The 14,721-nt window shown below is 44.1% G+C and overlaps 1 protein-coding gene across 3 annotated transcripts in view; it reads right to left on the bottom strand.

Annotated features, from left to right (window-relative positions):
- The window catches only part of GTF3C6 (general transcription factor IIIC subunit 6), a 42,447-nt gene that overhangs the window by 24,183 nt on the left and 3,543 nt on the right, over positions 1–14,721 (bottom strand). For all 3 annotated transcript variants that reach the window (XM_068131278.2, XM_068131279.2, XM_068131277.2), the window contains exons 2-3: positions 8,824–8,901; positions 8,504–8,567 (exon numbers count right to left, since the gene is read on the bottom strand). In XM_068131278.2, coding sequence (XP_067987379.1) covers positions 8,504–8,567; positions 8,824–8,901 — 142 coding nt within the window. The remainder of the gene's footprint in view (positions 1–8,503; positions 8,568–8,823; positions 8,902–14,721) is intronic.

The following is a 14,721-nucleotide window of genomic DNA, read 5'->3' as shown; positions in this document are numbered from 1 at the left end:
TCAACTATCATTTAATAAAAAAGGTAAACCAACAGAAAAATTACTTACTGCATTATATGATAAAGAAAATTATGTTTTCCACCAAATTAACTTAAAGCAATATTTATCAGGACTGATACGAAAGAAGATTCATAGAGTTATACAGTTTAACCAAAGTCATTGGTTGAATGAGTATATTGATTTTAACATGCAAAGGAGAACCGCAGCAAAAACTGATTTTGAGAAAGACTTTTATAAATTGATGAATAATTCTTAATATTTGCATTGCTGTTGTAGTACTTAAATTCCAGTTTTAACCGAGTTGAGACCAGGGATTGGAAATGCAGGATCACATTACATTGCTCGGGTGGCTTGCCCTTAATTTTTGCTTTTCTCGACAAGTAGATGGTCAGTTTAGCCTCTGACAATAAATAATTTTTAAACATTAACAATTTTTCCTTTGCTGAAGTGACTCCAAGTCCAAAAATAAACAACCAGAGAGAAAAAGGAACATTAACTTGACCAAACACATTGTTCAGTGAAAGAAAAAGAGGACACAATCGTATGCAATCAACATACCCATGAAACAAATCTTCAATATTATTACAGAAGGGACAGATCACCGATACCATGGCATCCAAATGGTTTACAAAAGTGTTTGATGGCAATACCCCGTGAGCCAGTCTCCATTGTAAATCACCCGACCTTTTTGATATGGGTGTGCCATACCCTGTGCCGGAAGACCATAATCCGGCTACGGATGTCAATGAGATCTTGGCCACCTTCAGTAAGTGCTAAGTATGCCACGGCGGGTTGGAGCCAGTGTTTCCCACTCCAGAAAAAAATCAACAATTCTCTTTTGGAGTGTGCTAAGAAGGCTCCCAGGCAGTTGTAAACATATCATCTTATGCCATAGCATAGAGGCGACGATATTGTTGATGACAAGAATTCTTCCACGGTAGGAAAGTTGAGAAAGGAGTCCTTTCCAACGGGATAGTTTCACCAATACTTTGTCTGGCAATCCCATCCAGTTCTGCTGCTCAAAGGTGTTGTCTCCTAGGAAAATACCGAGGTATTTGATGCCATTTTTCTGCCAGTTCACTCCTCCTGGCAGGACAATTGGCGGGCAAGCTCCAGGTCCTACCCAAAGGGCTTCACTCTTCTTCCAGTTCACCTAGCCTGACACAAGCTTTAATGCCTGAGCCACCGCAGTGACATCAGCATTATTTTTTTTACAAAAATACAAACACCATCTGCATAAGCAGAGACTTTTGGCGGTGTGGTTAGAATTGATCCAGTGAAGCCAGAAATGTGCGTACGTAATTGGAGCAGAAGAGGTTCGATGGCAAGAGAGTATAAAAGTCCAGATAGCGGGCAACCTTGTCGTACTCCCCGTTGCACAGCTATGGGGCTACACAATACTTGATTAATGTTAAGAACACTGGATATATTACAACAAAAGCCTAACATACGAGATAAAAATAGGTCCAAAACCGAAATTCTCCAGAACTCTAAAAAGGTACATGTGGTCAATACAATCAAAAGCTTTTCCTTGGTCAATAAAAAACAGACCAACATTCTTGTTAAAATTGTTACAAAACCGAATGGTATCACGGATAAGAAAGACATTATTAAAAAATAGTACGTCCAGGGATACAAAAAGATTGATGTTCTCCTATTAGTACATTCATAAAAGGTTTCATTCGATTGGACAAGGCTCTGGCTAAAATTTTATAATCCGTACATAATACAGAAATAGGACGCCAAAACTCTATAAGTTGAGTGTATCCTTTTTTTTTTTTTTTTTTTCTTTTTTTTTTGTATACCGAATCGAGGCTCGTGAAAGAGCTAAAGGTACATGTGGAATTAAAGAATTAAATTAATTATTAATTAATTCTAATTAATTAATTCCTTTCTTAGGAATTAAAGTGGTGACTGCTCTCCGGCAACTCCACGGCAGTTGTCCGTCCTCTAAACATTCATTCAAGATCTGCAGTAGGTGAGGTCCAATGGCGTCCCAAAAACACTGGAAAAATTCGCTAGTCAGCCCATCCAGTCCAGGGGCTTTATCATGTTCCAAGGCCTTCAAGGCAGCAGTGAGCTCAGGTAAACTAAGAGGATCCTCCAACTGCTGCTTCTGATCTTCCGCCAATGTTGGAAGGTTAGAAATAAGTTCAGATATTGCCTCCTGGTTAATGTCGTGCCACATAAACCGTTGCTTAAAATGTTTCCGGGCACATTCCCCGATTCTGCCATCTTCATAAAGGAGTTCCCCATCATGCAGCAAGCGTGTAATTACTGACGAAGAGGCCCCATTTTAAGGCTGAAGAAGAATTTGGTTGGAGCATCAAGGTCGTGTATGTACCTCATCTTCAGGCGCAAGAAAGCATTTTGTGCTCGCCCTTCAGATATGGAATTCAGCAAGGCCGTTTTTCCATGAATTTGCTGCCTCATTTCCTGGCAGCTCACATTTGCGGTTCCCTGGAGCTGTTCCTGTAATTCCAGGATTTCGTCTTCAAGTAAGGTTGTGGGTTTTTTTTCGTCTTGAACACCATACGCACAATATTGTTGGCAAAAAAGTCTGATGTGCGTTTTGGCATTATCCCACCATTGTCTGAGGTCTGGGAAATTCCCTTGGGAGGCAATCAGGATATTCCAAATTTCAGGAAAAAAGTCCTTAAAGGTACTGTCATCAAGTAAATTATTATTAAATTTCCAAAAAGCACACTTGTGTTTCGGGCAAGGGGCAGAAATTTTGAGAAAAGTTGCGCTGTGGTCCGACAATCCTGATGGGCAAATTTGGGATGACAGAACAAGGCGTTCAAGTGGAGGATTAACATAGAACTTGTCCAAGCTAGCAAGTACAATATTATTCTGAATACATCGACACCATGTGTATTGCCTGATTGATGGGTGCTGTACCCGCCATATATCTGTGAAATTCATTTGTTTTAAAAATTTGGTGAGGGGATTGTGGAGGCAGGATGGAGCTCTGCACTGTTCCTGTCTAGCGTGCCGAGGGACAAATCTGGCGCAGGGGGGAGGGGCTGTCGGTTTTCAGTTGTGGGTTTTTTAAAGAGATGACCGTTTTCATCTGTTGCTTGCAAATGTCTTTTTCCTTTTGGGCGGACTAATTGAAACTCGTCCTGGTTAGTGGGGAGAGATTGCAGGGGATTGGGGGGAAAGGGGAGGGAGGACGTAATCATAGGGGGAGGATTTCCATCGGCTACCTCAGAGAGAGAGAGATAGGATCAGTTGTTTCAGGAAGAAAGCTGTGATTTAACGCTGTCGCCTGGGGGGTGAGGTCTATTATTGACAAGAGATGGCTGCAATTAGTTCCTGCAGTAGGGGGAATGTCCCCCGTTTCAAGGGGAGGGGAGGGGTTTATGGCACGGATGTTTGGATCGGTGGTGGGAAGGCTTGGGTCGGTGGTGGGAGGGCTTGGGTAGGTGGTGGGAAGGCTTGGGTCGGTGGTGGGAGGGTTTGGATCGATGGTGGGAAGGTGGAGGTCTTGCTTATTCCCGGTACGGAGGGGGGGTTGCACTTGTGGAGAGTTCTCTTTCCGGGGACAGTCATGCTTAACATGCCCAAATTGTCCGCAACCAAAACATTTTAAAACGTTAGTAGACACGTAAACTGTATATTCCTTCTGTTGATGCTTTAATTTTACTATAAGGTTTAAATCCTTCTGGGAATCTTTTAAAATCATGAACACTTGCCGCCGGAATGAGACCACGTGTCTTAAATCGTTGTTCCATGACCCAAAAGGAATCATGGAAATATGAGACACGATGGTACCATATCGGGATAACTCTTTAATTAATACATCGTCGGATACAAATGGGGGGCAAATGGATATCACGACTTTTATTGCTGGGCTATCAAGTGGGGAAACCATAACAAATAAATCTGGATCGATTGTCAAACCCTGTTCGACAATTTGTGGGACACAATGCGCGTCGGACAAAAAAAATAACGATCCGCTTGTTCATCCGCGAAGCGTCAACAACCTTGTCGATCCCGACAACACGATCAGCCACGAGGATGACGTCCTCGACACTAACCTCACGTTCCGGAGGTACACAAAAGAACCCGTGCTTACGGGTCAGGCTCTGAAAAGCCGTAAATCGAGACAGTGCAGCTGTCATGCTGGAACAGCTTCACTTTCACCCCCTCCCCGACTCGGGGAGAGTGAATATATAATATAATCTTCCCTACCCGAACTCCGGGGATGGGAAGTAAACAAACCGCCCCGATTTCCCTAACTTCGGGAAAGGGGGGAAGAGGGGGGAAACAAAACAAACTGAAAGAAACATAAACGAAAGGAAAAAAAGGAATCATGAGCAATAACACAGAGCACTCACAGGCCTCCACAAGCAGACGCCATGACAGTACAACCAGCACACAAACGGCCAGCAGGTGGTGACAGAGAGAGAGAGAAAGAGAGATAGAGAGAGGGAGAGAGAGAGAGAGATAGAAAGAGATAGAAAGAGAGAGAAAGAGAGAGAAAGAGAGAGAAAGAGAGAGAAAGAGAGAGAAAGAGAAAGAAAGAGAGAGAATCTTCTCTTCTGGATTTGGTTATGACTAACTTCCCTGCAAATGTCTGCTGCTCTTCTTCTGCTCCAATCGGTTCTTCTGATCATGTGCTTGTTAAAGTGGACATCTCTCTGGCCATTCTCAGAGAGCCTCCTCAGCGTTGACGAGTCTGGCATTTCACTCAGGCCGACTGGCACGGTCTGCAAGCAGCCATCAATCAACTGGACTGGTCTCCCATCTCTAATGCCTCTGACATCAATTTTTCCTGGGAATTCTTCCAAAGCAAACTGCTCTCTCTCATGCACAGATTTATCCCATCTCGTCTTCAGTTGTCTTACCCTTCCTCCCGTCCATGGTACACTGAATCTTGTGGTGAGGCAGTTGCCCTGAAACAACTTGCCTTTGCATCTTGGAAGGCAAATCCAACTGAAGGCAATCTCAGTTCCTTCCACCAAGCTCGAAACAAGTGTGTTTCTACCCTCAGGAGAGCCAGGAAGCACTATCTCTCCACACTCAAGATTGAACTCTCAAACCTGTCTCCTTCCTCCAAATCCTGGTGGCGTCTGGTCAAATCCGTTTCTGGTGTTTGTTCCCCCTCCATCCCCTCCCTTACCTCAAATGGCTACACAGTTGACACCGCACGTGACAAAGCCGAATGCCTCAACTCTGTGTTTGCCTCAAAATCTTGTGTCCCAAACCCATCTCTCTCTGTTCCCACCTTTCCCAGTCGAACCCAACTGCTCCTGGACTCTGTATCCTTCTCTCCTGACAAGGTGGAGAAGTTTTTATCAAACCTCGACGCTGATTCTGCAACTGGACCATATGGCATCAGCCCTCGGGTCCTAAAATCCTGCTCTGCCGCTCTATCTCACCCTCTCTCTGTTCTTTTCACCCTCTCTTTTGCTCAAGGTCATCTGCCAGCATCTTGGAAATCAGCAAACATTACCGCTTTACACAAAAAAGGTGCAAAAACAGATCCTTGCAACTACAGACCAATCAGCCTGCTCCCAATTATCAGCAAAGTCATGGAATCCATCATTGCTTCAGATATCAAATCCTTCCTCTTCTCCAATGTCTTGATCTCTGATCATCAATTTGGATTCAGACCAGGTCATTCTACTCTGGACATGTTGCTTCTGCTGTCTCAACAATGGATGGAGGTCCTCAATGCCAAACGGGAAATCAGAGCTGTCTCACTTGACATATCACGTGCCTTCGATACGGTCTGGCACCCAGCTCTGCTCACCAAACTCACCTCCTATGGTATTCAGGGAAATCTCCACTCATGGCTTGCGGATTTCCTCTCTGGTCGTAGGCAACGTGTGGCCCTGAATGGATTTCTCTCATCTTCCCTTCCTGTTCTGGCTGGAGTTCCCCAAGGTAGTGTTCTGGGCCCTGTGCTATTTCTGGTCTTCATCAATGATCTCTCCGACTCTCTGGAAAATCCTCTCTATCTCTTTGCTGATGACTCCACTATCTGCCGCTCCATTCCTCATCCCTCAGATCGGCAGTCTGCAGCCTCCTCACTCTCTGCAGACCTGGACAAAATCACAGACTGGTCAAACAAGTGGAACATGTCTTTCAATCCTGACAAATCTCACACTCTTACAATGTCTCTCCGAAAGGACCGACTGGACAACCCTCCCATCTACTTTCTCAACAATCCTCTCCAAGAAGTTCTGTCGCTCAAGCTTTTGGGTCTCACGATCTGCCATGATCTTTCTTGGGAAAACCACATTTCCAAGCTGGCCTCCAAAGCCAGTCGCCGACTGGGCATCCTCCGTCGTGCGAAGTCCTTCCTTGGCACACCTGAGCTCCTCACCACATACAAGGCTTTCATCCGCAGCTCAATGGAGTTCCCCCCTCTGGGCTGGTGCTGGTCCCTGTCACACAAACCTCCTGCCTCACACCTTGCTCGGCTTCACGCTGTTGAGGCCAAAGCTTTCAGAATCATTGGAATCTCCTGTGATGTAGTCAACTCCGAGGGCCTTTCACTCACTCACCGCAGGCAGGTTGGTGGTCTTTCTGTCTTCTACCGACTCCTCTCCGGCCTTGCTCCCCCAGCTCTCTCTGTGCTCTGTCCCCCCAATATTCCTTCAGGTCGCACAAGATCTGCCTGCAACCCTCTTATGGTTAAACTGCCAAAGTCTAGGCTCTCTGCTCACCTTCACTCTTTCATTCCCCTTTTCTCCCGCCTCTGGAACAAACTCCCCCACTCCCTTCAATCCCACTCCTCCCTCCAGGTCTTTAAAACAGCTGTTCACCACCATCTCTTATCTTCCCCCATCGAAAACCTTGATCTTTTCTACCCCCGGTAATTCACCCCAGAGTCCTTGCAGTGTTCATATGTTTTATTCCTCTCCCACCTCCCCCCAAGTCCTCCCGATGTCCCTGCTCTCAAATGTTGTGTTTGTGTCCTTCCCCCTCTCTCCCCATCTTGTCTGCCGCTCCCCTTGTTTTTTGTGTTTTGTGTGTCGGTTTGTCTTTTTGTGTGATTAATGTTAGCTCTTTCACGAGCCTCGATCTTGCATACAAAAAAAAAAAAAAAAAAAATAAGAGAGAGACTTTTGTATCTTTTTTTTACAAAAATAGAAAAGAAAATCCCCAAATAGGGGTCACATTCTCATTTCAAGGAGGAAAACAGAAAACAAAAAGTTGATACAGTGAAATTATGTGCTAAACATTTCACAAAACAATAAACGTTTCTCCATAATTTTACAAATAACTTCTTTCACGCACGATTTCGCCTCAAACTGTGGCAGCCTTCATGTTATTGAGAAAAAAGTAAAATCCAACTTTACACGGCTCGTCACAAGATTTTTAAACAAGAACAAGGCATCTTCTTCATTAGCTCCGAGATCAATTTTTCTTTTTCTTGATTTATATACTGCCATTTTTTCCTGAGCAAGCAGGAAATTAGCTAACACATCATTCAAATTTTTGTGTGAGATGTCCAAGCCATAGATGAAAACACATGTGTTGAAAACCAAACCAATCCTAACAAAACAATTCTGAAGAAAAATAAATAAAGGAGCCAACCGTTGACATTCATTCAACATAGATATGGAAGAGATTTTCAGCCCTTTTACAAAAAGGACATTCATCTGCCAGGATATTTGAAAAGCAGTGCAGCAAGTGGTTAGAGGGGTGGATCCAGTGTGCAAGTCTCCATTGGAGGTCGCCATGTCGTGGCAGTACAGGAGGATGATAGAAACCATTCCAACCACAACCCATGCGAATAACACATTCAGAGATGCAGTGACCCCTGCAGGTACTGCACCAGTGCAGCAGTTCGATAGGATTAAATTCCAAGAGTAGGCGGGTGGGAGAACAAATCCAAGATCAGACTGCTCAGAAATGAGGGTGATATCAACGGCGCCATGCATGGTCCTGATGTGCTCAACACTCTGGGTTATTATTTAATCGGAAAGTTGAAGCTCATGGAGAAATAACTTAACTGGACACTTACAAGATGTCGGGTTGTTCCCCCACCCAGATTTGTTCCCCCACCCGCCTGACGGCTTAAACGTTTTTTGATTCAATGACAATAGCCCTCTCAAACCAGTCTCATGCCATTATCTGGGCAGATTTTAATCAACACTGGAGTCTCTTCATCACTTCATCAGTCAAGGGGCGCCAATTTGATTCATACAGCTACATGAAGAAGTAAATGTGTTTTATTTGCCTGATGTAGGGCACCCCTTTATATGAATTTTCGAGAGCATTATTTGGTTCCTCCTAAGAACACAAGGGTAGTACAGCATGCACACGAGACTTTTTGAATGTCCCTTCTTTTCTATTGTTTGCCACATGGCACATACCACATAAAGGTGCCTTTTCTATGCCCATGGCATTTTCCCCAAGAACAGATATACATATCCACCGCACCATGTTCAGCGACGTCCATAAATTCATTGAATTCTGCACAGGATTGAGGTTAAGTTTCTTTTTCTTTCGAAAAAAGTTAGTATTAGAGTTCCAAACTTACCCTGGTATTCCCCAGTAAAAAACAGCCCTCCAATCTGCAAAATGGGCTGCTCAGTGTCCAGTCCCTGTCACACAAAACAGAGTACCACCAATTCCATGATGGAGTTATTGAGGACAAAGAAAAAACTCAATAACTCCCGAATCACAGATCCCATCAAAAAACATTCACATGGATCAAAAAAAAAAAATTCACAAAAAGGTAATATAATCAAATGTGCAACTGCTACAAAGCTTACCACCTCAGCTTAAAGGAAAGATATTAGAGATGATTTACATAAGCTATAGATATATGTATACAACAAGCAGGGTTTGTAAACTTACCAAAATTTTACAGTTGTTACTCGATTTGAGGAAATCAGAATTCGTCATTCCAGACAATTCCACAACGACATCTTGTTCCTGGAAGATACAGATAATAATAATAATTCATTTATTTTGTATAGCGCTTTTCAAGTAGCCCAAAGGCGCTTTGACAGAGTGGAAAACATAATGCATAACAATACATGAAAACAACAATTGCAAAAAGACAAGAATCAATAGGGAAATATTTAAAGCAAAAGGAGGGAGAAGGAGAAGAGATAGTCAGGGGTTAAATGCTGTGGGTTGAATGTTGAATGCAGTGTTGAACAGGTGGGTCTTTAGTGATGTTTTGAATGTGGTGAGTGAGGAGGAGTCTCTGATGGTGTGAGGTAGTGAGTTCCAGAGGGTGGGAGCAGCGATGGAGAAGGCCCTGTCCCCCCAGGATCTGAATTTGGTCCGGATGGAGGGGGTCAGGAGGTTGGTACCAGCAGAGCAGAGGTTGCGGGTGGGAGTGTGTCTGGAGAGGAGGTCAGCCAGGTAGGATGGGGCCAGGTTATGGAGGGCTTTGTATGTCAAGAGGAGGATTTTGTACTGGATTCTCTGGGGGATGGGGAGCCAGTGAAGCTTGTAAAGGACGGGGGTGATGTGGTCACGGGTCCGGGAATGGGTGAGTAGACGGGCAGCGGAGTTCTGAATGTATTGGAGTTTATTGGTGATTTTTGAGGGTGAACCATAGAGGAGGCTATTGCAGTAGTCCAGACGGGAGGTGCTGAAGGCATGGATGAGGGTTTCTGCAGCCGTGGAGGAGAGGGATGAGCAGAGACGGGCAATGTTTTTCAGGTGAAAGAAGGCTGACTTTGTGATCTGTTTAGTGTATTTGTCGAAGGAGAGGGTTTGGTCAAAGATGACGCCAAGATTCCGGATGTGAGGGGAGGTGGATACTGGGATACCGTCGATGTTGAGGGCAAAGTTATGGGTGGATTTTGTGAGCGTTTTTGGGCCAATGATGATTATTTCAGATTTATCACAGTTAAGCTTGAGGAAGTTGATTTGAAGCCAGGATTTTATTTCAGTGATGCAGTTTGTCAGGATAGAGTGGGTGTCGGTGGAGACGGACTTGGTGGAGATGAAAAGCTGGATGTCATCGGCGAAGCAGTGGAATTGGAGACCATGACGGTGGATCAAGTGACCAAGGGGGGACAGGTAAAGGATGAAGAGGAGGGGGCCAAGAACTGAACCTTGGGGGACACCTTGGGGGAGGGGAGCAGTGGGGGATTTGCAGTTATTGATGGAGATGAACTGGCGTCTGTCAGAGAGGTATGATTTAATCCAAGAGAGGGCAGTGCCGGTAACGTTAAAGGTGGATTCAAGTCGGGTGAGGAGGGTGGTGTGATCGATGGTGTCAAAGGCAGCGCTGAGGTCGAGGAGGACGAGAATGTTGATGTTGCCAGCGTCAGAGGAGAGGAGAAGGTCGTTGGTGATTTTGAGGAGAGCAGTTTCAGTACTGTGGTTGGAGCGGAATCCGGATTGGAATGTTTCATACAGGTTATTGGCAGAGAGGTGATGTTTGAGTTGAGTGGCTACAGCGTGTTCCAAAACTTTTGACAGAAAGGGTAGGTTGGAGATGGGTCTGAAGTTGTTTAGGGTGTCAGGGTTTAGACCAGGTTTTTTTAGAATGGGGGTAACAGCAGCAATTTTGAGGGAAGGTGGGACGATGCCTGTAGACAGGGAGGAGTTTATTGTTGCAATGATAAGTGGAGAGAGAGCAGGGAGGGAGGCCTTGACAAAGCTGGAGGGGATTGGGTCAAGAGTGCAGGTGGCAGTTTTCATTCCTATGAGTTCAGAGAGGTCAGTAGGGGAGATTGGGGAGAACCGAGACAGGGGATGGCAGGACAAGGGGGGGCAGGTGGTTGGAGGGGGAGCGGGTGCGGCGGTGGTCAAGCTGTTGTAGATGTTGTCAATTTTGCGTTGGAAGAAAGAGAGGAAGGAGATGCAGTTGTCTACTGTGAATGACTGGGTGGTGGTTTTCAGGGGGCGGAGGAGTTTGTTTATTGTCGAGAAGAGTGCTTTTGGGTTTCCGGAGCCAGAGTGGATAATTTGAGAGTAGTAGGCGGAGCGGGCGCGGGAGAGGGCATCTTTGTAGTGTTGTAGGTGGTCCTTGTAGGCTTGGGAGTGAACTGTGAGACCTGTTTTATTGCGGAGTCTTTCAAGTTGGCGAGCATGAGTTTTCATCAGGCGGAGTTCGGGGGTAAACCAGGGAGCAGAATGGGTGAAAGAAACTGTTTTGGTTTTTACAGGCGCAAGCTGGTCAAGGCAGGAGGAGAGAGTGTGGTTGTAGTAGTCAGTGAGGTCGGAAGGGGTGTGGAGGTCAACGAAGGGAGAAGTGGACATTTTTTCAGAGAGGGTGGATGAGAATGAGGTAGGTGAAAGAGCGTTTAGCTGACGGAAGGTGATCGTGCGATAATGTCTTGGTGTTGGGGTGGGGGTGTTGATGGTCATAGTGATAGCTAAGTGGTCAGAGAGGGTGAGGTCGGAGCCAGAGAGATGGTGCAAATTTAATCCAGTGGAGCAGACAAGGTCCAAAATGTGACCACGGATATGGGTAGGAAAGTCGACATGTTGAGTGAGGTTAAAGCAGGTGAGTAAATCAGTGAAGTCGGTGGTTATTGTGGAGTCAGTGGAGTCCATGTGGATATTGAAATCACCAAGGAGGAGGATTGAGGGGGAAAGGGAACATAGCTGGGTCAGAAAGTAGGAGAAGTCAGACAGGAATGATGGGTGTGGTTTGGGAGGGCGGTAGACGACAGCCATGACTGACTGCATGCGACCAGAGAGTTTAAAAGCCAGGTGTTCAAATGATGAGGATGAGGCGATGGGGATGAGGCTGGTCCTGATGTCTTGACGGTGGATAACGGCAATTCCACCACCTCGGCCCTCCGAGCGTGGTTTATGGACGTAGGAATATCCATTGGGTGTGGTGAGGTTGAGTGTGTAGTAGTCCAGAGGTTGTTGCCAGGTTTCGGTGAGACAGAGAAAGTCCAGTTTGTTATCCAGGATGTATTCGTTCAGGATGAGGCATTTGTGTAGGTTCGTTCGTTCGATGTATTCGTTCAGAATGAGGCAGATCAAGACTACCAAGTGTAAAGACCACGGTACACCTCCTTACAAAGTAGATCACTTTCAAAAGGATGCTTAAAAGCATATCTTCAAATATATTGTCTGTTTGTGTTTATATTTTTCAACAGTCTCAACAAAATATGGAAGTGTCCTTTCATTATATTACAAATGTGTGGATCACACACAGACACATCATCAGATAGATACTGACAGATGGGAGAATGATAAAAGAGCATGGAGGTATAAAAAAAAGTTGGGCATAGACATAAAGCTCATTGGAGTGGCAAAGAAGAGGTCATCTCAAGTGGGATGTGGAACGAATCATAATAAATACCCTAGACCAGGGACACTACACCAATGGCTTTAAGGGGGCATTATACCATTGAAGGCAAAAAAAAAAAAATTTTTACAAATATACAAATGCATCAATTAAAATGTTTGTTTCCTAGTATTGTATATATGTACCAAGTTTGAACGTAAATGGACTTGTCATAGAGAAGATATAAGCTGTAAAGTGGTAATTCATCATTTGTATGCATCTGGTTACCATGGTTATACCATCTGGTTACCAATGTCTTGATTGAAAATATGCAAAACTATATATGTACATGTTGCTTGATATATGAACATTACATTGGTATACATTACATAGCATTATATTATGCATGGTTACCATGGTAACCAGATGCATACAAATGATGAATTACCACTTTACAGCTTATATCTTCTCTATGACAAGTCCATTTACGTTCAAACTTGGTACATCTATCTATAATTCCAGTAATCTCTGTATGTCTGTATGTCTGTGACCGCTGTTTCTCGACAACCACGGGTCCGATATACTTGAAACTTGCCAGGTATATTGCTGGGGACCTGAGGATGTGCCTTTTCAAGGTTTCATATTAATCGGAGAAGTAGTTACCGAGCTATGGCGATTTAGCCGTTCGCCGTTTGCTTTGGCTTTGCGAATGGACCAAACCATTCATGTAAATAGAGGGGGGGGGGTTCTGTGGTCGTTCGCTTTGGCTTTGCGAATGGACCAAACCATTTCATGTAAATAGAGGGGGGGGGGGTTCTGTGGTCGTTACTGCCACGCGGTTTGGAATGTTTTTCCGAACGGGCACCCACGTACGGGCACGTCCTAGTATATACAATACTAGGAAACAAACATTTTAATTGATGCATTTGTATATTTGTAAAAAAAAATTTTTTTTTGCCTTCAATGGTATAATGCCCCCTTAAGAATATGGCAGGACTGAGTCAATCGGAAAAGTATAGGTTCTGCAAGGCAAAAATAAAGTATGAGCCACCTCCTATTGGGATGAAAAAACTCATGTTAGAGCAACAAAGGCACAACAACGTATGTAGAGTAATCCACTGGCATTTCTGCAAAAACTTCAACATCCCAGTCCCAGAAAACTCACGGAAACATGAACCAAGAGCTATCACTGAAAACAAGGAAGAACGCTCATGTGCGATGGCCTGATAATCCCAGAGAGCGTGAATATAGAAAACAAAGCATTGCGACCGGATATAGTACTTAGGTATAAAAAATAGAAAAGAAAAGAGCATTGCTAATTGAGGTGTGTTACCAGTGATTTTGGCCAATAAAACACAGAAACCTTAACAAAACGGAGGTGGCTACTTTAAGCCCTGAGAGGACTGCGTTCCACCTTCTGAACCCCACAAAAGGATATTATAATTATCTCAACCTGTCCACCAAATGGAGATACGCAGTCAACTTGGTGCAAGCCAACTCTTCTGTTTTTCAACGTTTTTTTTCCCTTTGATCCAACATGGCTGCCAGACGACGTGAGCGATTATATCATAAATTTGTATTCTCTATAATATTTTTGTTGCTTGGATCACGCTCAATAAATTTCAAACTGATCAGATTAAGCATTGTCCCTGTCTAATTACGATGTCATAATTACGGCACCAATGACGTCATCATTAACAACACTTATTCCCCATGCGGAGTTCTTTACAATGAGCCATGTTGAAATATTTTTCCATGGAGCGGTTTTGGAGATACAGAGGTGCAACGTTTTTCGTTTTTTCCAAGATGGCGCCTGTACCATGTGACTTATGACGTCACAATTAACATTAAAATATTCTACAGGAAGAGGCGCCCCTACGATGAAAATTTTGTGTCCATCAGACCAACAGTTGCAGAGAAAATAAAATTCATACTGATCGAATCAAGCGTTGTACTTGTTAAATTATGATGTCATAATTAAGGTACCAATGACATCAACATTAACAGATGTTATTCCCCATACAGAGTACTTGACAAAGAGCCATGTTTATTTTTTTTTCCATGGAGCAGTTTCAGAGATGTAGAGATGCAACGTTTTTGCATTTTCCCAAGCTGGCGCCTGTACCATGTGACCTATGACGTAATAATTATGAATAAAAATTCTACAAACAAAGACGCTCCTAATGTACAATTTTGTGTCAATTGGCCAACCGGTTGCCGATAAAATGAATTTCAAAAATGCAGACGCCACACGCACGCCACTTACGTATGCAACTGAATGCCTAACCCTGTTTATCTCTTCGTGAGCACAGGATAGCAACCGAGGGGAGAGATCGAGAGAGAGAAAGCTGCAATGTCGGAGAGAAAGACTTCACTTTTGTATATTTCACCATAAAACATAGAAAAACAAAGTATAAAACCAGTAAAAAGGAAATTGCCAAAGGAGGAATCATTCTCATTCCAAAGAAAACAAGGAGCAATCAGAGATTGCAGACCCTTGCCAGGACGTGTTTTAAGTGGTTTTTAAGGCTTTTGTGTTAAAA

The sequence above is a fragment of the Myxine glutinosa genome, chromosome 11 (assembly GCF_964187855.1).
Source record: "Myxine glutinosa chromosome 11, kmMyxGlut1.1, whole genome shotgun sequence".
NCBI lineage: Eukaryota > Metazoa > Chordata > Myxini > Myxiniformes > Myxinidae > Myxine > Myxine glutinosa.
Note: the sequence above shows the minus strand (reverse complement) of the source record. Positions and strands in the feature narration are given on the sequence as shown.